Below are 27424 nucleotides of genomic sequence, written 5' to 3' on the forward strand. Positions count from 1 at the left end.
CTATCAAGCGGCACCTGCTTAGCAATAACCTGCCCACTGACGCCTAGTTTGGGTTCTGCCAGGGCCACTCAGCTCCTGACCTCATTCAGGTTCAAACATGGACAACAGAGCTGAACTCCAGAGGTGAGGTGAGAGTGACTGCCCTTGACATCAAGGCCACATTTGACCGAGTGTGACATCAAGGAACCCTAGCAAAACTGGAGTCAAAGGGAATCGGAGGAAAACTCTCCGCTGGTTGGAGTCATACCTGGCACAAAGGAAGATGGTTGCGGTTGTTGGAGGTCAATCTTCTCTGTTCCAGGACATCACTACAGGAGTTCCTCAGGGTAGTGTCCTCAGCCCAAACATCTTCAGCTGCTTCATCAATGACCTTCCTTCCATCATAAGGTCAGAAGTGGGAATGTTCGCTCGGTAGCACCACTACTGACCGAGCTGGACAAGTCCTAAAGGACATAACTGTTAGACTGGGTCTGCAGCAGGTGGTGAGGGAACCAATAAGAGGGAAAAACATACTTGACCTCATCCTCACCAACCTGCCTGCCGCAGATGCATCTGTCTATGACAGTATCAGTAGGAGTGACCACTGCGCAGTCGTTGTGGAGATGAAGTCGCACCTTCACATTGAGGATAACCTCCATCGTGTTTGTGTGGCACTACCACCATGCTAAATGGATTTCGAACAGATCTAACAACTCAAGACTTGGGCATCCGTGAGGTACTGTGGGCCACCAGCAGAATTGTACTCGAACACACGCTGCGACCTCATGGCCCGGCATACTATACTCTACTATTATCGTCAAGCCAGCGGATCAACCCTGGTTCAACGAAGGGTATAAGAAGGCATGCCAGGAGCAGCACCAGGCATACCTAAAATTGAGATGTCAACTGGTGAAGTTATAACACAGGGCTACCAAACAGCATAAGCAGCAAGTGATAGACAGAGCTAAGCGATCCCGCAACCAACGGATTAGATCTAAGCTCTGCAGTCCTGCCACATCCAGTCATGAATGGTGGTGGACAATTAAACAATTCACTGGAGGAGGAGGCTTCACAAATAACCCCATCCTCAATGACGGGGGAGCCCAGCACATCAGTACAAAAGATAAGGCCGAAGCATTTGCTACAACCTTAAGCCAGAAGTCCAGAGTGGATGGTCCCCAACATCTCTCATGCCAGTTTTTAGCCAATTCGATTCACCCCTCGTGACATCAAGAAACGACTGAAGGCACTGGATAGTGCAAAGGCTATGGGCCCTGACAATATTCCAGCAATAGTACTGAAGGCTTGTGCTCCAGAACTTGCCGTGCCCCTAGCCAAACTGCTTCAGTACAGCTACAACACCTGCATCTACTGGCAATGTGAAGAATTATCCTGTACACAAAAAGCAGGACAAATTCAACCTGGCCAATTACCACCCTATCAGTCTACACTCCATCATCAGTAAAGTAATGGGAAGGGGTCATTAACAGTGCTATCAAGCGGCACTTGCCTAACAACCTCACTGCTGCCCAGTTTGGGTTCTGCAGAGGCCACTCAGCTCCTGACCTCATTACAGCCTTGGTTCAAACATGGGCAAAAGAGCTGAACTCCCGACGTGGGAGTGACTGCCCTTGACATCGAAGCCGCGTTTGACCAAGTGTGGCATCAAGGAGCCCTAGCAAAGCTGGAGTCAAAGGGAATCGGGGGAAAACTCTCCACTGGTTGGAGTCATACCTAGCATAAAGGAAGATGGTTGTGGTTGTTGAAGGTCAGTCAATTTAGCTCCAGGACATCACTGCAGGAGTTCCTCAGGGTAGTGCCCCCAGCCCAACCATCTTCAGCTGCTTCCTTCCAATATAAGGTCAGAAGTGGGGATGTTCGTTGATGATTGCACAATGTTCACCATTCACGATGCCTCAGATACTGAAACAGTCCATGTCCAAATGCAGCAAGACCTGGACAATATCCAGGTTTGGGCTGACAAGTGGCAAGTAACATTCATGTCACACAAGTGTCAGGCAATGATCATCTTCAACAGGAGAGAATCTAACCATCGTCCCATGACATTCAATGGCATTACCATCACTGAATTCCCCGCTATCAACATCCTGGGAGTTACTATTGACCAGAAATTGAATTGGACTAGCCATATAAATACTGCGGCCACAAGAGCAGGTCAGAGGCTAAGAATCCTGCGACGAGTAACTCACCTCCTGACTCCCCAAAGCCTGTCCACCATCTACAAGGCACAAGTCAGGAGTGTGATGGAATAATTCTAACTTGCCTGGATGAGTGCAGCTCCCACGACACTCAAGAAGCTTAACACCGTCCAGGACAAAGCAGCTTGATTGGCACCAGACCCACAAACATTCACTCCCTCCACCATCGACGCACAGTAGCAGCAGTGTATACCATCTACAAGATGCACTGCAGGAATTCACCAAGGCTCCTTCGACAGCACCTTCCAAACCCATGACCACTACCATCTAAAAGGACAAGGGCAAGAGACAGATGGGAACACCATCACCTGGAAGCTTCCCCCACCACCCCAAAGTCACTCAGCATCCTGTCTTGGAAATATATCGCCATTCTTTCACTGTCGCTGGATCAAAATCTTGGAACTCCCTTCCTAACAGCACTGTGGGTGTACCTACACCACGTGGACTGCAGCGGTTCAAGAAGGCAGCTCACCACTACCTTCTCAAGGGCAACTAAAGATGGGCAATAAATGCTGGCTCAACCAGCGAGACCCACATCCCGTGAATGAATAAACAATAGAACCTTTGGGCTGTTAGAAAAACCATTTGCAGTCAAACATTTTGAATATTGAGTCCCCGGTTTGGCTTCTAGTAAAAATCTAGTAAGAAGTCTTGAAAGAAAATGGTGAGAAAATGATCTTTAACCCTTAAAATGCAGTGAGCTTCTACTTGAACATTCTAAATGCGGACAAGGTAAATACACAATGATGATCATGTCCCCATTCACCTGCAATCCGACTCCATTGCAATGATTGAATAGTTTAATTCAACTTGTCAGATAGTGGTGGTGAAATTGAGGTGAAGATTGTATTCTCTCTGACATTTTAAAATACAAACAATTCTTCAAAACCATATGTTAGGAGAATGTGGCATTAAAATTTAAAGAAAATGGCATATTAACATTCAGCTTCCGCTAGAGGTTTAGCTACATATCTATTATTGATGGAGTTGAATGGAGCCGCAAAATTTTGGGTTAGCTGTTTCTAATAGTGTCATAATATTCTCTTTAACTAAATGTGACCATCATTGAGCATTTCAAGAAGCAAGCTCATGCCTGCACTTTGTATTGACTTGACTACAAATACATCTGGCAACTATGGTGGTGAGGGTGGGAGAGAGAAAAGGGGAAGACTGATGAAATATACAAGACTGAAGAACGAGATCTAAACATGAGAAACTAAGGCTGGTGTTGAATTGTGTGAGAATTGCACCACATTGAAAGGTACTATCTCCAACGAGAGAATGCAACCACCTCCCCTTAACATCCAACAGCATTACCATTGCTGAATCCCCCTCCATCGACGTACAGGGGGGTCAACATTGACCAGATCATAAATACTGTGGCATCAAGGACAGGTTAGAGGCTAGGAATTCTGTGGTGAGTAACTTGCATGTTTGACTTAAGCTGTAGTGCTCTATATTTTCAATATAAAATATTTGCAACGTTTCTATAAATTGGAACTTGAAATCATAGGACAATTTTTTCTTTTGGACTACACGAGCACCAATTTTATCATTGTTCCGAAACTGAGGGGGTATTAGAATGAGGAACAATTTAAACAAGTCCCATGAGGATGTGGAGAGAAAAAGAAGCTAAACATACCTGGTGCGAGTTGTGGACTGAAATCATCCTTTCTCCTTTAGTATGGGGATTTCTGCAAGTTACCATTTCTCTGCAGGGAGTCAGTCCACTGCAGGGGCATCAGCATCTTTGTCAGCCCAATTGAGTAGGGGAAATTTAGAAATGACTAGGATGCACACTCTGAACCATCCATTATAGAATTTTTATGAACATTGATTTTTTTTTTACAGAACTTGGTATCTGCATATTTAAATCAATCCACTTCTGTGAAAATTAAGGTAATATTGTATTTTGCGTTACGCATTATTATCCATTTAAAACTATGATTACTGATGCTAGTTGGCTAATCTTAAAACCAATACCTCCTCGTTACAGCTTTCTTGAATTGTAAATCACTTGGATTGTTTTGCAAATGCCTTCTGAATTAAAAATATACGACCTTCAATCCTTTTGCTTCATTAAAGAATATTTATAAATTTCAGAAGCATATCTTTCCATTAAGAAACCTTTGCACCTGCCCTTGTTCAAAGTGAATGATTTGCTGCTTTAATAGTAGACACCATTTTTTTGTGCTTGCGGATTTTTTCGATAACTGTAATTTGGAGTTTTGGCATCTTCATTTTATTAGCTCTGTAACTAGTGAGCTGTTAAGTTCCAACTCCCCAATTTTCATAGTCATCGCTTTAGATATTCTTGAATGTCTTCTGTTGGGACTGCTTTCTTTGTTTAAACGCTAGAGTACTCAGATATCTGTTGTAACAACCACAGAATCAGGTCTTTAACGAGCTCTTGTTACACAATCCAACATGAGTACTCGGGCACATCATTCCACACGGTTCCAATATGATGGCACGCTCCTTTATTATTGTCAGCAATTCAATACAGGAACTCAGGTATGCTATACTCCATGGTGTACAATTAAAAACCAAATTTGTTTTGGTTTGTATTTAAACACATTTTAATGGTTTTTGTTTTTAATACAGTCCAGGGGAAATCGATCCATTTCAAGGATTTGTTCCCAAAGTGTTGGCTTTCTTCTTTCCTGTCTTAAATGCAAGGAGCATGTTACAGTCAGTGTTAGAAATTCCAGGTCTTGACTTGGGTATTCTCTCGAGTGCAGTGGTGCTTGTCTCTCAGTTAATGTTCCGAGCGTCCCAATATCTTAATATACAGCCAAGGGTGTATATAGCTCATTTCCTTTGCATGAGTGCTTCTTCGGTCTTTTTGAAGATGGACCAAGAAAATACCTGGTAAGTCAAACGAGCTAAGAACAACAGAAAGCCTGCTTTCTTTCACAGCCAGAATTATGATCAGACTCACCCAATTCAGTCAGTGCCACTTGTCTTTGTGTAATTATTCGTCTTGGTGTAATTATTCGCGAAATAATTAGAGTGCTACACATTCTTCAGTCATTCTGATAGTAAACACTAAATTGCTTATGGTGAAGTTAAAAGCATAATTCATGTAGGAAAGATCACTTGAATAATAAAATTTGAGAGTAAATGTATTACTGCTTTTCATTTTTGACAATTTCCCTGTTGAATCCCCTCATTGGATCAAAACCATTGAGTTATCCTAAGAGATTGACAACAGGAGCTTTAAATGTAAGCTTTCATTCATTCACATTCTTCAATATCTTTTCAAATCTACTCCATTGTTCAGTATGTTACCGGGAAGAGGTACTTTATTGATAATCTTCGTTTCTAATTGAATGTTCTGAGCTGTTTCCTTTGTGGCCAAATTTATAAAGCTACTGACTGCTAAGTCATACTTTCCTGATCTATGCTTTCTTAGCTAACCCAGGTTATCAGCGTTATAATTGCCTTGGTGTCCTTGAGGCAGAGAATTAAAAATTTTTGTTCCCCATTGCTAGTCATTGACCCTTGCTGCAAAGTATGTGTGTGGTTGCTTGAGGATAGTCTCAAGTACAGCTATAGTCACCATGGTAAATAGCCTGAGAACACTTACTATATGATGAATGGCCATTTTGCAGAGGCAAGTGAAGCACTGGTGCTTGTGTGGGGCTGTCTACCAGCAGGAGTCATTGCCTTGTTGAAGGGAGAAAATTGACAAAGGAACTTTCTGAAGTATTCAGCACAGTTGTGCACATTTAGCTATTCGTACAGCCCATTTTTCTAAATTTTATCCTGCAGCAAGATCATCTGGATCAGTGTATGCTCTAAACACGATCAGCATTTTTCAAATGATTTCCTTAGCTTCACTGCATTCAGTTTTCAGTTAACAACTTGTATCTTACTTTAAGGTATTAAATGTCTTTGTTTAATCAAGAGTGAATCATTACTAAATCTAGCAATGTCTTTTTCGAGTTGCAGACCAAATAGAGTCACATATTCTCCTTTTTACAAATTAAGCATAGTTCCATCAAGAATAACCTGATACTCTGTCTAATTATATAACACACTAACACATCTTTACAATGTCTCAAAGAGCTTCACACAACGAATTAGTTTTGGAGTGTAGTGAGTTATGTAGACAAACACAACAGTTAATTGCTGCTGCAATGTTCTCTCTGGCTGAACAAGCACTGCAGTTCAACATCAGCATCTCTGACAATGCAGCTCTCTCTCAGCGTTGAATTAGTGTGTCTGTCAACATCTGCGCTGATCTCATTTTTTGGCACTCACCTTCTGACCCAGAACTGATGGTGAGCTAAGCATTTTTTTTGGGTCTATTCCTAAGTCCTATGTTCCTAATGTTCGGTATACCCTTCAGATTTTGCATTAATGTATTTTCTCGTGGTAATGAGAATGTAGGATTTTAATACCAATGTTGCTACTTGGGTGATTTAAAAAAACAAAACAAAGGACAGGATGTTCTCTTCAATTGACTGTTATCAATTTCATAGGGCTGGATTTTATGCAGCCTGTAGTGGCAGGAACCATGGCGGTGGTGGCTCTGGGATTAAATGGAAGCCGCACAGTTCCCCCTCGCTGTTGGAAAGCCACCCAGCAAAACATGTTGAGATTGCCAGCAGCCTCCTGGGGGGTGTGGGATTTCCTCCCTATCGGGCACTCTGTCTCTGATTAAGGGACCAGGCATCAGACAGGGAGGCGGCTGCAGCAAGTCATCACCCTGCTCTTGCCTCTCCTGTGATCCCCATCCCACCTTCACTCACCTATGGCCTGGGGTCCCAATGAGATCCCTGGGCCTCAGGCGGGTGCAGTGCCACCCGCAGCCACCACTCCCCCTAGTGATGGCGTCAGTGATGAATTGCCGGCCTCTGATTGGCCAGCAGCTCTCAGCATGCAGGACTACTTCTGCTGTTGGGGATCACGATCATAGGGATGGCAGCCAATTTAGTGCCTGAAGAGTACTTGATTCTGTTGGATCTCCCTGATGGAACTGACAGGTGTTTCCCCACCGGTTTTCCAACCAAGACCCTCATCAGCCTAGCAAAACCTCGCCGTAGATTCTCTAGTTAGTTTTTAATGTGCTGTGTTTGTAGTGTAGCCCTTCTTGAATGCCTAGATCACTTGGAATACTGTTGGGGGAGCAGAGGGCACATTACTGACTTTGTAGCCCTTCATCAACAGAATATTGCTTTGGATCATTAACTTAAGGTGAAGTTTCATTAAATGCTTCACCATTATTTCAAAGAAATCCTTGTCCTTTTAGCGCGATTGCCTCCCAGAATAAAATGAGCTGTATTAATCTTGCAAAGTCTAATACCAATGTACTCTCTCTGAACAAAGATTAACACCATAATGTACATTCCTGTGATCGAAGCAAGCAAAGATTAGATGTTTCCAACCTGAACATTGGAAAGAGCACTGGTTCTTTTTTTTTCTTACCTTAAGGCTTCATTCAGCAAATGTGAAGTTTAAATTATTTTTTTCGTGCAGATTGCTAATCAGAAGTAATTGCCTTAATTCCTTGATTTAATTAGAAGTACTTTTTAAAAAAAAAAAGTTGATTACATTCATTTGTTTCACATTGAGGATTGGCAGATCTGCTTTTTGTACCTCCCCGAACCGTTGGCATTGTATTTTTGACATCCATTCTGTTAGGTGGATGTTCTATGAAGTATTTTGTCAGGAAACCTCCATAGTAGGGAATTAGTAGAATTATCGTTTTGATACATGAAGACTTAAAGGCAGGAAATTTGAAATATGATTAAGGGAGGCTTGTAATTTTGGGGACTTACAATATAGACTATAGGTTTATAGACTAATGTAAACCACTTTGAAGAGAATTTTATAGAACACCAATCTGTTGACTTGATTAAGCAGATTGCTGCCACTGGAGTAATTATTGAGCTTTGGAGATACATAATATAGGGCTTAATATAGACCCTTTCTGACCATAGATGTAATGGTCTGTATAGGAAATCCTGCTGAAAGAGAAAGAAGTTCTTAAAAACTGAAAATGTAGCAATCTTCATCTGCAGTATAATTTTATTTTGAGTGTATCTGCAGTATCCAGTAACTAATAGCTTACATAATCCATCTGACCCATATTAGACCATAAGACATAGGAGCAGAAATTAGGCCATTCGGCCCATCGAGTCTGCTCCGCCATTCAATCATGGCTGATAAGTTTCTCAACCCCATTCTCCTGCCTTCTCCCCGTAACCTTTGATCCCTTTACCAATCGAGAACCTATCTATCTTGGTCTTAAATACACTCAATGACCTGGCCTCCACAGCCTTCTGTGGCAATGAATTCCATAGATTCACCACTCTCTGGCTAAAGAAGTTTCTCCTCACTAAAGACGTTTCTCCTCATATTTGTACAATCCTCTGGAATCTATTGTCTATAAAGAGGTTTTTGAAAGTAATGCATTGTCATCTTGGAGAGAGATGACGAATGCAGCAGTCAAGGAAGAGCAATCAAAAAAACCCACCTTTCCACTTTTTCTTTCTTGGAACTTGATTCTTTCTACTTAGCATTTTACTTATAGGCAGATGTAGTTTAAACTTTGTTTGAGAATTAATATAATTATAATTGACACCATCTATTTTGGTGTGCATTTTACATAGGCCAGTTACAATAGGACAAATGCAATAAATCAACTAATTGATATATTTCTTGATGACACCTAACCCTGTAATGCAGCCACAACTTCATATATCAAGCAAAGGTTTAAAGACCATGACAGAATCTGTGCCTTTAGAAGTTGCAGACGGTATCAGCCAGATGGCTTTGAATTCCATTAAGTCAGAAAAGGCATATTTACTCATGCACATTTGTCATTGTTAAGTTAGTTATGCAAAAATAAGTTTAAGTCAATTCAGCATAATACCAGGTATCCAGCTGTTCCATTTAGGTAAGAGGAACTAAAAGAACTGCTGGAACCACAACCTCCTGACTCTTGAGCATGCTTCCACAATGCCAAGCTTAATCTAGATGATTAGTTAGCGTTTTCTAGTTTTTCCTTTTTCTTCTGTCGATTGCCTCGGATAATGCTCCTGCACTTGCTCAGGTGGCTGGTGCTCACCACGTACATTGAAAGTGAAAGGAAATCAGTCCCTAACCTGAGGGGGAAAAAATGGCATAACTTGACGAGTTCAAATGTGTGTTGGTTATGCACACGGCTGAAGCATAGAGTGGCTTTAAACTATTAATTCAAGACCCTTGCACAGTCAGATTCAGTAAGCAAACCTCTAATATCACCGAGATTCAGTATGTAAATTGCAATTGAAACATAGAAGGACGAATTATAATTGGAAGTTGAGGTTTAACTCGTTTTTCTTCACTAAGAGATTCCAACTATAAGGGAAAAATTTCCCCACCCCGTTTGGGGGGTGGGGGCGGGGGAGTGTGGAAGCGCGCGTGCCTCCAATTAGTGCCCCCGATTTGGGGGGGGGGCACTGCTGTTTTATGTGGGCGGACCAATTAAGGCCCACCCAGCGTAACGTCCTCCAGGAAGCGCCACGCGGGGTGGGGGGGGATTCCCTCAGCCAGGAGTGCGCTCTTTCGTGCATGCACATGAAAGAGCTCACTGATCTCCCTGAGGCTAAGTGCAGCCTCAGGGAGATCGCCTTCGAATTAAAATTTGCAATAAAAATGATCGAAAAATTTCCCTGACATGTCCCCTGATGTGACACTGTCACATGAGTTGGGACATGTCCATCACTTTTACTGAAACCTTTATTAGAAATTTAAATACCCTCATGAAACCTCATCCCGCCCATGGATGAGGTTTCATGCTTTTCCTGAAGCCCGCCAGGGCTCCCAGCCTCCCCGCCAACCGTAAGGTTGGACGGGCAGGTCCATTAATGATAAGTAATTTCTCAATGGCCTCAAAAGGCGTTGACAGGTCGGCGGGTGCGCAGCTGACTCATCTGTGCTCCCGCCGACCTGAAAATGGAAATGACACGGGGTGGCGTCAGGAGTTCCACCCGACGTCATCCCGCGTCATTTTACGCGTCGGAGAGCGGGCCCCACCCCTGCTCGCTGACCGGAAGACCCTGCCCTAAGAGTTTCTTTAAAGTCAAGGCCTGAAATTAATCATGGCTAGTTTGGTGTTTGAATTAATAGAAAAGCGTTGTAATAGTTCTGTTTGATTACATTTTGAAGCAATGACGAGGTTTTGTATGGGTTAGAGAGAAATTGGTTGTGCAAATGTTACCCTTGCCATGTTGATTTTGTGCAGCAGTTTTCCCTGGGTATAAATATGGCAGCCTAATTATAAATAAGTATAAAATGAACAAGCAGCCTCAGACAATACAGTTACGCTACTCGCCTAAGGAGATCACAAATGGTACCAATATTTGTTTGAAAAAGAACATTATTTGGTTAAGCCTAATCAAGCATGTAAGGACAAAATAATGTCTTTGAGATTTAATATATTGGCTTTAGTAATAGAGAATCTATCTGAGTTTTGCACTTGTTCCCATTTGTGATGGAATCTTAGTTGTGTTTTGTGTTGAAACATTTTATGTAGGCTCACCAGTGCCCTTTGCTCATTATGGGTGCAATTTAGATGGTGTCACAAGCAATGGAGATAAATGAAACATGTTCAAAGTATGAAAACAGCACCAGAGCTGCTTTTTTATTTGAGTCAATGTTTTGAGCTGGGATGAGAGTGATGGATGATGGTGACGCCCTCTGAAATTTGGGCATTTTAGAAAGCGGACTTGTGGGGCTGACGACTCAATGTCCTCAATGAGAGGTTTGGTACATTATCACCTTCATGAATTCTAGTGATACTTTAGTGCCCTTTGTGTTATATGGTGGTGTGTGTTCTAGTTGTGTATTTTTAAATGTGCCATTTTGAAGTAGCATTTATTTATACAGGTCTAAACATTTTTCCTTTTCTCTTTACAGAAGAAATGGAAGTTAAGCCTCCATCATCGGCACAGCGCAGATACGGTAACGTGTCTCTGTTTTATAACCATTGTATCCCTTACCCTGGATGCAACAAAATAGTCAAGGACAAGTGTATGGACCTAACCTCTTGTGTGCTGAATTTGATTTAACAGCATGATCCTAATATGAATTGATCTGCAATCTCCTTTCCTCCTGGACAAATACACAGGAAATGCCAAGTGCACCAAAAAACCATTAAATAAAAAGTCAGGCATCAATGTTTTATAAACCCCATGGAGGAAAGAAGATTTCCCCTGGCTGCAGAAACACAATGGATAAATCCTATTACAGCATCTTGATGCTGTGGTCAGCCATACACCCTGACTCTGACCTGTCACAAATTTCCATCACAGAACTATCAAATTAAAGATATAAGAGGAGGAAAGAAAATGTTTGCAAGAAAATTGTTAAACAAGATACTAACAATGCAAAACAAGATACTAATCATGCAAAAGCAATTGTCTTTTCCCCATGGCTTTCTGTAAAACCCTTTTGAAAGTCAAACCTATGTAACCAGTAATTAGACTGATGTTACTTTGGATGTCACAGGGATATCTGAATTTATACTTGAGTATTTTTATATTTAAATAACTCCATATATTACATAAAATGTATTAACGCTATGTAGTTTGGTTTTGATAAGATTACAACTGTTTTCTGTAGAAGTTGAATTGACTGTTAGAATCTTTTGTGTTACTGAGTGGTACAATTAAACTATAATATAGTGATTTTATAATTGAGGCCTTGCTTAAGGAAAAACTTTTCATTTTTTTAAATCTTGCAGTGTTTCTTCACAGTGCAATACCTTTTGTTGGATTTGGTTTCCTGGACAATGCTATAATGATTGTTGCAGTAAGTACTTCCCTGTCTCTTCCTGCATTTCTTATCATTGAGATACTAATCTTAAAGTGATCATTTTAGGAAGGGTGACTTCACCCTAATTACCATTAGAAAGGATTGGAAGGGCACGCTGATAGGATAGGATTAGATTAGGGTGGGAAAAGACTTTTGTGAAGCATAAAAACATCAGTATAGGCTGGTTGGGCCAAATGGCTTGTATTTGTGCTGTAATTCTGTGTAATTCAGGGATCAGTTTACTATATTAGTTTTGTGGAGAAGCAATATGATTGTACTATGCATTGCCACAGAGCAGTAGGGAGTGGCGATCAGGGCCTTTTTTGGAAACTGGAATAGTGGCTTATTTCTCACCGTTTCTGTGCACCTTATAGTGATCAGTTACATTGGCCAACCCTTACCTGTCTAACCTATAACAGGTAGCAAACTTCTGTATTTCACATTTTGCTATGGCTTTGCCTGCTAATTTTCATACGTTTTGGGAAGTAGTTTATAGAAGAAGACAAGAATAGACCCAAGTGAAGTCTCATGCAGATAGTAATAGTTGTTTAAGTAGTACGCTGAAAATTGTTGTATCCTGATTACCAATTTGCCCCCCTCCCCACCTATCCAGTATTCTTTATTGTTAGCACTGACTGCCAGTAAGAAAATATGAGCCATAGTAATGGTATGAAGTAGTTAAACTCAACTAAGGCTAGAGGGCTGCAAAGGACATTGTAGAAAAATATGTTGGTCCTTGAGATTGTGATCAGCTTCATTGGGACTGTGCAGAAGGCCAAAGATAGAGACATCTGAGTGAGAGTTGGGCGGGGAACTAAAATGGTAAATGAGGGGGAGCTCAGGGTTGTACTTACGGGCAGAGCAAAGGAGTTTGGTAAAGCAATGACCTCATTTGTGTTTGGTGCCCTCCATGTAATGGAGCCTAGAGCAACGAGTAGGTTAGGGGCCCTGGATGGTGATATGGGAAGTGTTGAATGGGCAGGTGTTCCAGCTTCTGCGCTTAAATGTGAAAGTACCTGGGGGAGGGGAGCAGGCGGTAGAAGGGTGAACCACAGTGCCATGGGAGGGATTGGTTCCTCAGGAAATCTGAGAGAAAATGGAATAGGAAGATATATTTTGTGGGATTATGGTGGAGGAAGATAATCTGGAGGGGTTGAAGGTGAGGACTGGGGAGACAATTGGGTGACAAATGCTGGCCTTTGCCAGTGATACCTACATCCTATAAAAGAATTTTTTAAAAAACCCATCACGGTTCTGAAAGGGAAGAAACATGGGAAATGGGATGGGCTCCCCGGAAACTGGGAGGAAGGAATGGAGTCACTTTTTCTTTCTTTCCACAAATGGCTAAAGGATCCTGAAATCCTGTACACACAATGTTTCACATGTACACTGGCCATATCCAAATCTACCGCAGCACCACCTTTCTTGATCCCTCCACTGCCTCTGATTTGTCATGATGCTTGTACAACATCCAGTACTGGGTGTGCAGAGATTTCCCATTAAATATTGGGAATATTGAAGCCATTGTCTTTGGTCTCCACCACAAATTGCGCTCCCTAGTCAGCCACTCCACTCTGTCCCCAGCTGTCTGAGACTAAACTGCACTGTTCGCAACCTTGTTGCCCTATTTGACCTTGAGCCGAGCTTCCAATCTCATATCCTCTTCATCATCGAGACCACTGGCTTGCACCTTTGTACCATTATCTGTCTCTGCCCCTGCCTCAGATCATCTTCTGTTGAAACCCTCATCTATGCCTTTGTTATCATTAGACCCAACTATTCTGATGTTCTCCTGGCTGGCCTCAAACCTTGTACGTTTTGGGAACTTATGCCTATCCAAAAATATGTTGCCCGAATCCTTTAAAATTCTCACCTTTTCAAATCGCTCCAGGGCCTTGCCTCTCCTTATCTCTGTAACTACCTACAGCCCTCCAAATCTCTGCTCTCCTCCAATTTTGGCCTCTTATGCATCCAAGATTTTAAGTGCTCCACCATTGGCAGCCATGCCTTGAGTTACCTCGTTCTGGAATTCTCTCTCTAAACCCTTGTCTTGCCGCTTCTCATTTAATTTAATTTTTTGTATTCTTTCATGGGATGTGGGTGCTGCGCGCAACGCCAGCATCTGTGCCCATCCCTAATTGCCCTTGAACTGAGTGGCTTGCTAGGCTGCTCCAGAGGCCAGTTAAGAGTCAACCACATTACTGTGGGTCTGGAATCGCATATAGGCCAGACCAGGTAAGGACAGCAGATTTCCATCCCTAAAGGGCATTGGTGAACCAGATGGGTTTTTCCGACAATTGATATTTTCATGGCCACCATTGCCGCGGCTAGCTTTCAATTCCAGATTTATTAATTGAATTTAAATTCCGCCAGCTGCCATGGTGTTTGATATGCTTTGCTATGTTAAAGGTATAAATGCAAGTTGTTGTTAAAGCATTGTGCAGAGATGCTAATAGGCGAATGTTGCTTGTTGAAGGAATTAAAAAGAGCAACACCCTGAGCACAACTGCACTCAAATACCTTCCTCTTGCTTAAATAAAATTTGCAGCCAGAAAGTTCTCAATTTCTCACTCCAGTCGTTTAGAGCACCTTTGTTTCTTTTAATCGCATCCATGTAAGTGATGTGATGGAAATGAGTTTCTAACACGCTGAAGTAAACCAGGATTCTTCAAGAAAATTAGCCTGAAATTTAGATAATTATCAGACTTTCTTTTTTAATTCTCTTTACTTGCCATTTAGATATACATACGAAATGTCTGGTGCTTCACATGGTATTATAGAATTGCATTCTAACTTAGAGATATGGTTAAATTGGACAATTGGGTTGTACTGGAAAAAGGGAAGGTAGATTTAGTCTGAAAATTCTAATCCTGTGAAGAAAATATACCTCTGACCTTGTGACCAAATGCTGGAGAAAGGTTAAGGTGAAACAATTGGCGAATACATTAAAATCAGGCGTTCTGTTATGCTGTACTGTAGTGTTCTTTTAGCCCTCTTTTAAAAGATTGATTAAAAAATAAACAGGCATGAGAGGTCTCTATTGTGCATTACTAAAAGAACTTCAATATTTTGATACAATATTGATTTTAGTTCTGTTTCTCAGGGGACGCAGATTGAGTTATCCATCGGAGTTATTTTTGGCATTTCTACTATGGCTGGTAAGCATTTTTGAAATAATTTAAGTCCACTCAGGAGATCTTTTGAATTGCTTCTGGGTCTTTGTCAATCTTATGTAGTTTGGAGTATTTTTTCTTTCTCTCCGTGGTTTTATAATTCGTCAATCCCAAGGAGTCAGCCACAATTCCCCCTTCATTCAGCAGACTAGACAGCCGTCCCGGATAGTGAGTAGTGGCTTGTAGCGTTTAAACGGGAATTAATTAGGTTCCTGACTGCTCAGGACAGGACACGTTTGCGTGGTGGGAAACTGATGAAGAATGATTAGGTTTCTGAAGCAGGAGGCGGGCAGGCTCTTTCCTATTATTTTGTGTTCTGTAAGCAGTTCACAAAACACCTAACTTCCAAACAAGTAATTACGTCACCGCTGTGTCTCCATTGCCTCTTAATGGTTCCTGTTTCAGCTCGCTCAAGACCTTATTGTTGTTGGCTGCCAAACTATACAGGAAAATGCTGCACCATTAACCTGGGGCCTCGGAGACAGCTGCGGCTCTCTAGTTATACTTTTCCTGAAGTTTCTGGCTGTAGCTGTGCACATCCGTGTCCTTGGAAAATCTATGTCAGCTCGTGTTTGTCAAGAAATCAATTTTCTCCTCCGTTGCAGGTCTTGCATTTCCTGATAACCACGAGGAAGTAATCCTTCACCATCTATTCCATCTCTCAAAACATATAACTAAATCATAGCATGAAAAGTAAATACTTTTGTGCCATGTCCCTTTGTAAATCCAAAGGGACGTAGCACAAAAGTATTTACTTTTCATGCTATGATTCAGTCCTATGTTTTGAGAGTTATTTTCAATTGAGTCAATTCTTGCAATTCTATGGTAGTAAGCTATTTCCAGTAATGAGGGAGTAGCTTTTGAAAACCCTATTAATTCTCAGTGTTGCTACAATTAGGAAAACATCATTAGGGCAGTTCTGCGTTTGGCTGCTCTTTCCTTTTTTTATTTGGCACGCAATGGTCTTTTATACAAGCTAGTGAAGCGGCCGAAACTACAGATTAAAATGTGAGTCAACAAATCTGGTTTTCCTTTCACCTTTTTTACAATTGACACTTGATTTCTGACTATGGTTTGAAGAGCTGTTAAAACCGTGGAGCAGGTAGTATATCCTGATCTAGATTGTGTAAGCTTTCCAACACAGAAACTGGCTACATTGCATTAGTTGAAGTGCAAAATCCAGACAATCGATAAAATTTTGCTTTAAATAAGACTTTAAAAGTTTGTCTTTTATAGATTGATTATAGATTGATTATAGATTGATTATTACTGTTAAATTATAACAATGTTGTTATATGTTTGAATAGCATACATCTAAATATTTTCACCAAATAAAAAACTTCATTTGCAATGGCTTTTTGTGTCATGAAATGATGACAGTTCCCAATGCTGCTTCTGCCCGATTGTGAACAGAGGTAGATGATTTAGTGTTCTTCCACTAGAGCAAATACTGGAATGGATTATGATTTTTGAAAGGATGTGAATTTGATATATTTTAGGCTTACACTTGAGGTTTGCTAGCCTCTTGAGCTGCTGTTGGACATTTATTGAAACTGTTATGGAAAGAACGGTTTAATTTTTTATTCATGACCCCCCTCCCCCACCCGCTTTTGGCCTGATCTATGTTGGTTTTAATGTTTACCTGGTTTTTCAATGAATTTTGGGTAGATTCACATTGAGTATGTCACTCTGAAGCTTCTGTTCATCTGTTGAACTGAGTTTTAAAATGAATGGCTTAAATGTGAATGGCTTGGGGCCAACTGTTGCCAACAAAATAGCCCACTTGTACATTATCAATATTTGGCTTATCTACTGTAAGCCACTAGTCCACAGCAAACTGGGCAAGTCTGTTAATTTGTAAAATGACAGAAGATCAGTGGGAGGCGTTTAAAAAGATATTAGTGTTACATAGAACCAGTTTATACACCTGAAGAGGAAAGAGCTCGACTTTCCAAAACAAAAAGCCGCGGACAACTAGAGTGATAACAAACAATATAAAACTAAAAGAAAAAGCATAACAAAAATGCAAAAAAAAAGGTACAGATCTGGAAAATGGGAAAGATACAGATAACAGCAAAAGGTGACAAAACAGATTGTAAAAACTATAAAAAGGGAATATGAAAAGATACTTGCAAGGGATATCAAAATCAACACAAACTTTTTAATGATATTAGGAAAAGATGGATACTCAGGGGCGATGTGGGCCCCTTGAAAACTAATAACAATGAAAACCAGAAAATGGCAGACATGTTGAATAATTATTTTGCGTCAGTAGAGGAAGAGGTCAGCATGCCAGAAATCCCAGCGAAACCAATATCAAATCAGGGACAGGATCTCACCAAAATTACTATATGCAAAGTAACAGTAATGAACAAAGTAATGATATTAGGGATTGAACAATTCCCCAGGAGTAGATGGTTTTCATTCCAGGCATTTAAAGGATGTAGTTTAGATGCCCTAAATAGAAACTATAATCTTCCAAAGTTCTCTTGATTTGGGAACCGTTCCTTTAGTTTGGAAAATTGTGGATGCCACCACACTATTTAAAGGTGAGAGAGGAAATCCAGGGAATTATAGACCAGGTAGCCCAACATGCTTTGTTGGGAAATTACTAGAGTCTATAATTAAGTATAGGGTGAGTGAACACCTTGAGAATTTGCAGCTGACCAGAGTGCCAGCATAGATTTGTAAAGCATAGGGCCATTCTTCACGAACCTGATGGAGGCTTTGAAGAGATGACTAAAGGACTGAACAGGGGAATGTCGATGGATGTTACTTATCTGTTGGTTAAAGTTGAAGCTCATGGAATTAAAGACAAATTGTTGACCTGGCTTGGAAACTGGTGGAGTGACAGGAGACAGAGGAGGGATAATGTGCTGGTGCTCTAATTGGCAGGATGTGATTAGTGGTGCCCAACAAGGATCTGTATCGGGATCACCACAGTTATTAACAACCTAGATGGGAAAGAAAGCCATATCGCAATTTGCTGATGACCCAAGGATAGGTGACGTCCTAAGCAATGTAGATAGAAGCATAAAATGACAGAGATATTGATAGATTAAGTGAATGGGAAAAACTGGTCAATGAATTTCATTATAGGCAAATGTAAGGTAATCTACTTTGGACCTAAAAAGGATAGAACAGGTTAACTACTAAATGGTGAAAATTTAGAAATAGTGGAGGTCCAAAGAGACTTGGGTTCAGGTACGCAGATCATTAAAATGTCACAAACAGGTGTCGAAAATAATTAGGCTAATGGAACGCTGGCCTTTATAACTAAAGGACTAGAATACAAAGGGGTAAAAGTCATATTTCAGCTGTACAAAACCCTGGTTAGATCGAAACTGGAGTACTATGAGCAGTTCTGGGTGCCACACCTTAGGAAGGATATATTGACCTTGAATGGAGTGCAGTGTATGTTTACCAGAATGTGTTACTTGGACTACAAAGGTTAAATTATGAGGAAAGATTACACAAATTAGACTTGTATCCCATGGAATTTAAAGAGTTAAGTTGTTATTTAATGGAAAGGAAGATAAAGAGAAAATATTTCCACTGGTTGGGTTGTTTTCGACTAGGGACATAGTCTAAAAATTGGAGCCAGATCTTTTCAGGAGTGAAATTAAGGAACACTTTTTTTTACACAAAGGGTGATAGAAGTTTGGAACTCTCTTCTGCAAATGGCATCTAATGTAAGATCATCGGTTAATTTTAAATCTGAGATTGATATTTTTAGTTAACAAAAATCTAAGGAATGTGCGGCAAAGGTGGATAGTTAAGTTGTAGATCAGCCAATGATCAATCAATAGTGATCTGACTGTTCCAATCCCTTTACTGGCTTCTCCTCTCTGTGCTGCGTCTGTGCTAAGTTTGGCTGCTCCTGGATTTTCAGGAAATGCAGAATCACATGCCCCCCAATCCCTCAACCCCAATCTACAGCCTCCCCTCTCTCCCCACCTAAGTTCCAATGCTCTCACTCTCATCCCCCATCTTGCGAATAGTAGCTCAACACTTGACTCCCCTTAGCCTGTCCACCATCTGTAAGGTACAAGTCAGGAGTGTGATGGGATACTCCCCACTTGCCTGGATGAGTGCAGCTCCCACAACACTGAAGAAGCTTGACACAGTCCAGGACAAAGCAGCCAGCTTGATTGGCACCCCATCCACAAACATTCACTCCCTCCACCACCGACACACAGTACCAGCAGTCTGTACCATCTACGAGATGCACTGCAGCAACTCACCAAGGCTCCTTCGACAGCACCTCCCAAACGCACGACCACTACCACCTAGAAGGACAAGGGCAGCAGACATATGGGAACACTGCCACCTGGAAGTTCCCCTCCAAGGCACTCAACATCCTGACTTGGAAATATATTGCTGTTCCTTCAGTGTTGCTGGGTTAAAATCCTGGAGCTCCCTTCCAAACAGCACTGTGAGTGCACCCACACCACATGGACTGCAGTGGTTCAAGAAAGCATCTCACTACCACCTTCTCAAGGGCAACTAGGGATGGACAATAAATGCTGGCCTAGCCAGCGACGCTCACATCCCGTGAATGAATTTAAAAAAAAAAACCTGAGTCCCAATCCCACTTTAGAGAAAACACTAACAAAATATCAATGAAGTTATGTAGATTGACCTCAGCCACAAAAGATGCAGTGAGCGAGTCATATTGCTGATGGGCTTTCCATTCTGACTGCATATAACCTTTCTGAGGTTAGTTGATTCCTTTCTGTTCAGTGACCCATTTTGTCTTTGCAATCTGAGTATCGTATTTTACATCCAGCAGATTGTGGTTCACCACAATTGATGTTTCAATATGTTTAGTTATACTAGACTTGTCTCTGGGTGGTTTTCATTATGAAAGGCCTTTTCACATGAACAGGTTGTTGGTGAGATACATTTGGGCTTATTTTAAATCTGTGGACATGGTGTTGAATGAGATAAGATCTCATCATTGGGTGGAGTTTAATATAATTGACGCAGGTTGGAGAACAGGTGGGAACCCATGTTGCTTCTGTGGGGGAGGCCCAACCGGGTTAAGTGCAATCTGGCCAGCATCAGGCCTTCCCCAGGCTTCAGGACCTCAGGGGCGAAATCCCACCTGCTGAGAGTTTCTGGTCAATCAGAGACCGGTAGTTCTCCATTGCAGGCAGTGCCACCTAGAGCAGTGGCTGCTGCAGGTTATGCACGCAGGGAGAGGCTGAGGATCACCGAGGTGCCCAGGCCACAGGTGAATGAGAGCCATGGGGAGCAGGTCAGGGGAGGGGAGGGCAGGGGGATCAGAGGAAAAGATGGGGTGGCTTTCACATGCCACTGGACAATAAATGCCTATGACAGAGGCAACCCCCAGCCACACAGAAGGTCACATGCAAACCTGACAGGCTGGTAGATAAGTTCCTCCATGGGCCCATTGCTGCCTCCAACCTTAATTGCAGGAGGTTTTCCTGTTGCTAGGAACCTCTCCCCTGATTAAGCAGGCCCAGCCACCATGTTTCCTGTCATGATGAGCTGCATTAAATCCAGCCCATTGTCTCTGTGAATTCTGTTGGTTGGGGCGGGGGAGGTGGTTTGAAGGTCTTTGTGACCTAGGGCAATGGGCATGGGTGTGGTTACAAGAATGACTGCTCATAACGTTTGGATAATGAAAAATCTATTAATTGCCAAGTCTTAAAAAGTGCTTAAAATGAACAAGAATACATGTTTTAATATAAGATTCAACATTTTTTCTGAAGGACCCTGCACTGAGAATCCTTTATTTATACTATTGATTTGGTGCCTTCAGCATTTTGATCATCCTCTTTGGGCTTTCATGCACTTGTGTTTTCCCTTCTAATACGAGTGAAGGAATGTGTGCTTCATGCTCAAGGTACCAGTTCCCTGGGTGGAATCTTGTGCCCTTCCCTGTGGTGAGTTTGGTGGCAGGGAGACGTTTTATTAGGTAGGAATGTGGCGGGTGGGGACTCTGCCACCTTCCCACTTCCGCCCTGATTAAGTCAGTAGTAGAAGGCGGCATTCCCGCCCCACCATTAATTGAGGTCTTTAAGTGGTCAGTTAATGCCTATTTAAGGGCCACATCCTGCCGCTATTGATAACCCAATGTGGGGAGCAAAACAAACAGACATGAGTGGGGTTGCTTGTGCCCTCCTGGGGGATCCTTTGTTCAAAGGCATTCAGTGCCTGATTGAGGGACCTGGCATTGGGCAGATGGGGTCAGCTGAGAGCCACCCCTTGCCCTTGCTGCCAACCCACTCCACTGTGACATCCACCCCTTGATTCCCACTCCCACCACCACTCAATTATGGCCTGGGATCCAATGATGATGACTGGGTGTTTTACCAGCAGCAGCCAGTGCCTCCTGCTGCTCGTTGGAACAAGATGAGGTCCTTCCCAAAAAGTGGTGACGCGGGCTCTCGCAGGCTCTCACCGGCTCTCCAGCCAGCAGTCAAGACCCCCGTTGTCTCCACAAAATTACACTGCCCCCCTCCCCCTGATACCACTGGTTTTCAGGCTCAATATCAGTTTTCATTGTTTTGAAGCTGCTGGCTAAGTTCTGCTCATTTCCAAGATTGGCCTATGAGAATGTGCAGAATATTTTAAAGTCATGTTAAAGACCTACCTCATCTCCTTGTCTTGAATTTTGTTAAACTGTTAATGATACAGCAGATGGTAAACGCTGAGCTGTTCAAATCCCAGAGGGAAACTTGGAACAACTGTCACAACTAATTTTCAATTTGTATTTGCGGGCTTTGAATTCAGTAATAATAAGACCATCGAGTCTTGAGAGGTTTTTATAAAACTAAATTAAACGTTTTATTAATAAAATAAAAGATTATAAGCACATACATATATCTACAAATTACTGCTACAATAGCTTTTAAATCCCCTAGTTAATCTGATTCCCAGTTACATCTTTAAGGCAACAGTAGAACACATAGGTTTTAAAAGACCCAGGCAAAGTAAATAATACACAGTCGAATTCAAAGTGAGTTCTCTTAACTTCAGTCCCTGGAGGCAGCAGTTTGGTACATGCAGGCTGAAGGCGTTGCATACTTGTTGAATCTTAGAGTGCCTTCCCTTACGCACAGCCTTCACTCCTTTATACATACTTTCCCCTTTGAAAGCAAATGTCCATTGTTTCACTACGTCTTTGGGCTTTACCTTCCTGATAGTAAAAATCTCTCAGCACTAAATTTAATCAATAGTCTTTGGTAAAAATAAACACACAGTTTCTAAGCTTCACCTGGCCAGGTGACACATTTCACCCCTTCCTTTGAAAACAATCTAGCCTGGTTTATTTAAAAATGCAAATGTACTTTTTTATACCTTACATTCTAAACTTCCCCCATATTTACCATGCTTACGTCAAAACCTTCAGACCAGCTGCCTTTAATCCAATTAAGTCTCACACACTTAGAATAAATTCCAATAACTTTATGGAAATTATTATATCTTCCTGGCATAAATCAAGTCTTTCATGGTAAACAATTCTGCATTCCCTCCAGGTATTGTTAGTAAAGCCATTCGAGAAAATCCCAGGTTCAGTTCCCAGTTTGCGCTGAGTTAGCTAATCACAGCTAGGCTGCGGTAAGGATCCTATAATTGCTCTCAGCATCTTGGGACTAGTGAGGTGAGAAGTGGACCAGAGTTTCTGTTTGTAATTGCTTTCCAGTGACCCCTGCTACATTTGAATGTCAGGAAGAGAATAGGTCAGCTATGTTAGTTCTGATTGTCCCTCGGACAACTTGTGTCTCAAGAATGGCCACTCCAACTTAGAGTTGTGTCTTCAGCAGGTTATAAGTTAATTGTTATTAAACAAGTTAATATAGAAATAAAGCTGTACCATCTAATTATTTCTAAGAGTAGACTCAATTTGTTGAGCTTTTGTGTTATTTCAACTGATTCTTTTTGTTTTTCCAACCAAACAGCGGCAGCACTTGGCAACCTTGTGTCTGATGTGGCTGGCCTGGGGTAAGTGTATCTTAAGTACTTGAATAGTTATAAACATGAGAACTGAAAATTGAGTGTTTATCATATTTCTAATATCTCCCCAATTTCCTACAAGTGTGATGTGTTTCCTCGATAGCTCTGCAGCCAGCTCGAGGAATTTTTCTCTAATAAGTAGTATGAAATTAATGTTGCTGTTGAGCTACATAAACTTCTAACAAGTGCTTGTGCTATGGCCGCCCTTTCACCTTATCAGATTTTTGCTAACTTTAGTGGTGGTCAGCCATTCTATTTAGATTTTGGTCATTTCATCTCTTGATCCGAGCATCTATATATTTTGTTATACCAATCATCAAAGTTTTTTTGGCTCAGAGGATTGGTTGACAGTCAGCAAATGGCTGAGTGCACTGGATGCAGCTAAGGCTGTGGCCCCCGACAATATCCTGGCTGCAGTGCTGAAGACTTGCGGTGTAGAACCAGCTGTGCCTCTGCCTAAACTGTTTCAGTACAGCGACAACATTGGCATGTACCTGACAATGCAGAGAGAGAAACAGTTTATAAGTTTCGAGTCTATTATAACTCTACTTCAAAACCGACGTTTTAACATTCACTTCCTCCAGGGGTGTAAAGTGGCATCGGCACATGCCATCTACAAGATGTGCTGCAGCAAGGCTTCATCGGCAGCACCTTCTATACCCATGATCTGTACCACTCGAAGGTCAAGGGCAGCAGGCGCATGTAAACACCAACTGAAAATTCCCCTCCAAGTCTCTCACCATCCTGACTTGGAACTAAATCACCATTCCCCCTTCATTTCTGGGTCCAAAACTTGGAACTCCCTACTTGACAGCATGTGGGCGTACCCAATGCCACAAAGACTGTAGTGGTTCCGGAAGATGGCTCACCACTACCTTCTCAAGGGGAATTAGGGGTGCGGGCAATAAATGCCGGCCTTGCCAGTGACACCAACATCCTGTGAGCAAATTTTAAAACAGAAGTATTCCCAGGTATCTGTCTGCTTAACGGCTGCAAGTGTGATTCAAACACTGAAAGTGCCTCACAATGTTAAAAGCAAGTTGTACCAAAGTAGCCTCTGCAATTGGACAGGTACCTGAGAGCATCAACTGAAGGATATAGATAGTAAACGGTGTATTCTGTTTTTGAACTCTAGGGGCAGAATTTTTACCTCAGTGGACGGGTGCGGCCTGACCCACTCGAGCGTAAAATGATGTGTGTTGGCGTCAGGCGAACATCCCGAAATCAACGCGCAGTGGCGCGATAGTTTGGTTGGCAGGCACACGTGGGAATCGACAGCGCGCCCGCCAACAATTAAAAGGCCTATTAAGGCCATTAAAGTATCAATGAACTTAAAGTTTTCACTGCCCGTCCAACCTTACGGTTGACGGGCGGGTGAAAAGGCCAAGCGGCCTTTGCATTTATTTGGAAACCTCATCCACGGGCGGGATGAGGTTTCCAACGTGAAACTTAAAAAATGTTATTTTATTTTTGTTTAACTTAAACCTGTCCCTACTCATGTGACAGTGTCACAGGAGGGGACATGTATTATAACATTTTAAAAATCTTTATTTCTAATTTTTAGAACTGTTCATCTCCCTGAGGCAGCTCCGTACCTCGGAGATTTTCATGTACTCGCGCGCATGCATGAAGTTCGCGCTCGCCCCCACCTCCCCTCCCACACAGGCGGCGCTGAGCGCTGCCGCTCACATTTCACGCTGGGCGGGCCTTAATTGGCCCGCTAGCGTGAAATCGCGGTCCAATCCCGATCGCGGGCAGCCCACGGTTTCCCGAACAGCCCCGCCATCTCCTGCCGAGCCTGCCCAACAAGGGCAAAATTCTGTCCTGGGACTGGCTGCGTACATTAAAATGGCCTTTTTGAGTCTTGCACGTTTCAATGTTCCCAGTGACAATATAGTACTGCAATGTTTTCTGGCACCCAGTAACAAGAAGCCACAATATCGACCAAAGCCCCACAATCTGATTCAGTGGTGGTGATGTACACGAATTAATTCTGAAATGGAGATATCACTGTCTATAAATCTACTCCACATTATTGACAAATTGTTAGCTAAACAGTTTTTGTTTTAAAATACAACTCCACGCAGAGGGCCATTGGATTTTGTATTTCTTTTCACCTCATGGACAAATGAATAACTTCTTCTACAGGCATTGTTCTTCCGCCATGAAGGCCATTAGTTTAAGTTTCTGTTAAACATTGGACAGATTGTTTGGATATTTTGGGGGTTGATTTCGACCTTTGGATTGGGATGAGACTGTAAGGAAATTTGGTGATCAGCTATTCATAACTAAATTTTAACTTGTGTAGGATCTATATTTTTGCCTTGCTGTCTTGGGCTTAAAACAGTCTCATTACTTAGTGAAAACAATTGTGAACAGTTGAAGGGTGTTGCTTACAGAGGAACTTTAATGTGAAGGGGCACATCAGTTTAGAGCATTTTTTTAGACCACTCGTATGAGGCTCTTATCTTCCTGCTGTCAGAAGCATACTCTTTCCTGTATGCTGTTGCGTGCCTAATTTGGAACTTGTTAGCGTAGGCCTAGCAGCTGGTTGTCAGGTAGATTCTTTCCCAAGAGTATGAGAGACTTTGGGGTAAGGGAATGATGAGGACAGGGCACGGAAAAAATTTGAACTATTCACAAAGCTGTACTGATTAGATTCCAAAATTGCCTCCCACTGTTGCCTCGTGTGTGTGTGTGTGTGTATATGCATCTATTTAATAAAATCTTCAATTTTCTGTAAAATTAATGACTTCCCTTATTTTTGATTTTCAAACTGGAATATTTTCGCGTTGCAATCCTATTTGCCAATTATTTTGTGGCTTGCAAGAATATTATACTTAGTGCATGAATATGAACTGAATTGAAGCCTACAAATACAAATGATCGACACTGTGGGTTGATGCAAGCAGAATGGGAGTGAGCTTCAGTTATAATTGAAAAATACATTTTTGTGGTATTAGTTCAACATCTGCTGGTCTGTTTCAAAGCCTCTCCCCATCAGCTTGGTTGGAGTGAACACTTCTTTGCGTTATCTCGGAAGTAATTGGCCTCTCCCATCTTCCGACGTCATTCTACAGTATACGTATCATTTTAAAGACTTGCTATCAACAAAACCACCCCGCTGTTGGAAGCATCATAATTCTTGTGAGCTATTGTGTGCATACGTGTGCCTAATTTACGACACATTGGCAGAGGCCTGGGAGCTGGCTGCCTGTTGTATTCCTTCCCCAGGAGTATGTGCGACCATTATGAATAACTGTTGGAAAGTCAAATGAAAATTAATGTTATTTTTTACACGTTGTTTTCAGACTCGCAGGGTATGTGGAGGCTCTTGCATCAAGACTGGGTCTGCCAAGTCCTGATCTGAACCCAAAACAAGCCGACATGTGGCAAACTCGACTTAGCTCGCAGCTGGTGAGTGTTTTAAGTTTTCAGGCACCGCATATATTCCCTTCCCTTCTCTTCCTGGTTTCCTGATCGCAAATGCCTCAGCGCCTAGCTTCTGCATTCTGAAACATTGCACGCGCGCAACCCTCATTCACTTGCACCAGTTTAAAAGGAAAAGCAGACAGGTATCCGACTCCTTGGCCGGGATTTTCCGGCCCTGTCACGGGTGGGACCCACCGCAGGCGAGGCGGAGCCCCAGCCAGAGGTCCATTGACTTGCGGCGGGACTGGAAGATCCTGGCGGCGGGCGGGTGCAGAAAATCCCACCCCTTGTTACAGCTTGCACAAAAGAATTTGGTTAAGCTGGTTGTCATGAACAGCAGGTGGATAAGCCACGTTGGAATAAATTTGATTTTTCTTAACGGTGTCGCCTTTGGAGCTAGTATCCACTCAATAAGAAAGTATATTTTCCAAATGGTTAACACTTTGTCTTGTGTGTGGAGAGATTCCTTTTTTAAATTAGGGGAGGTAAGCACAATTATATAATTCAACAGTCATGTTCAGACTTAAACCTTCCAATCAGATTTTTATGTTCTTTACTTCCAAGGGACAAAGAGCGAGAGACTTCAAGTGTCCGGCCACCAGGTGGTAGAATCTCGGAGCACTCAGACACTTCATGTTTGTCTGAATGTGAAAGTGAAAGTTAACTGAGAGAGCAATCATTAGGAACAAGAGGAGGCCATTCAGCCCCTTGAGCCTGTTCCACCATTCCATTAGATCATGGCTGATCTGCATTTCAACTCCATCTACCTGTCTTGGTTCAGTATCCTTATCAGACTCAGTTTTAAACATTACAATTGCTACACCAGCT

General features: G+C 42.1%; 1 protein-coding gene across 3 annotated transcripts in view; it reads left to right on the forward strand.

Annotated features, from left to right (window-relative positions):
* The window catches only part of tmem65 (transmembrane protein 65), a 72192-nt gene that overhangs the window by 24895 nt on the left and 19873 nt on the right, over positions 1–27424 (forward strand). For 2 of the 3 annotated variants that reach the window (XM_078540002.1, XM_078540000.1), the window contains exons 2-6: positions 11109–11153; positions 11935–12002; positions 15109–15163; positions 23110–23152; positions 26476–26581. In XM_078540002.1, coding sequence (XP_078396128.1) covers positions 11109–11153; positions 11935–12002; positions 15109–15163; positions 23110–23152; positions 26476–26581 — 317 coding nt within the window. The remainder of the gene's footprint in view (positions 1–11108; positions 11154–11934; positions 12003–15108; positions 15164–23109; positions 23153–26475; positions 26582–27424) is intronic. The other variant, XM_078540001.1, reaches the window with a different exon arrangement.

This window comes from Cetorhinus maximus, chromosome 4 (genome assembly GCF_964194155.1).
Source record: "Cetorhinus maximus chromosome 4, sCetMax3.hap1.1, whole genome shotgun sequence".
Taxonomy (NCBI): domain Eukaryota; kingdom Metazoa; phylum Chordata; class Chondrichthyes; order Lamniformes; family Cetorhinidae; genus Cetorhinus; species Cetorhinus maximus.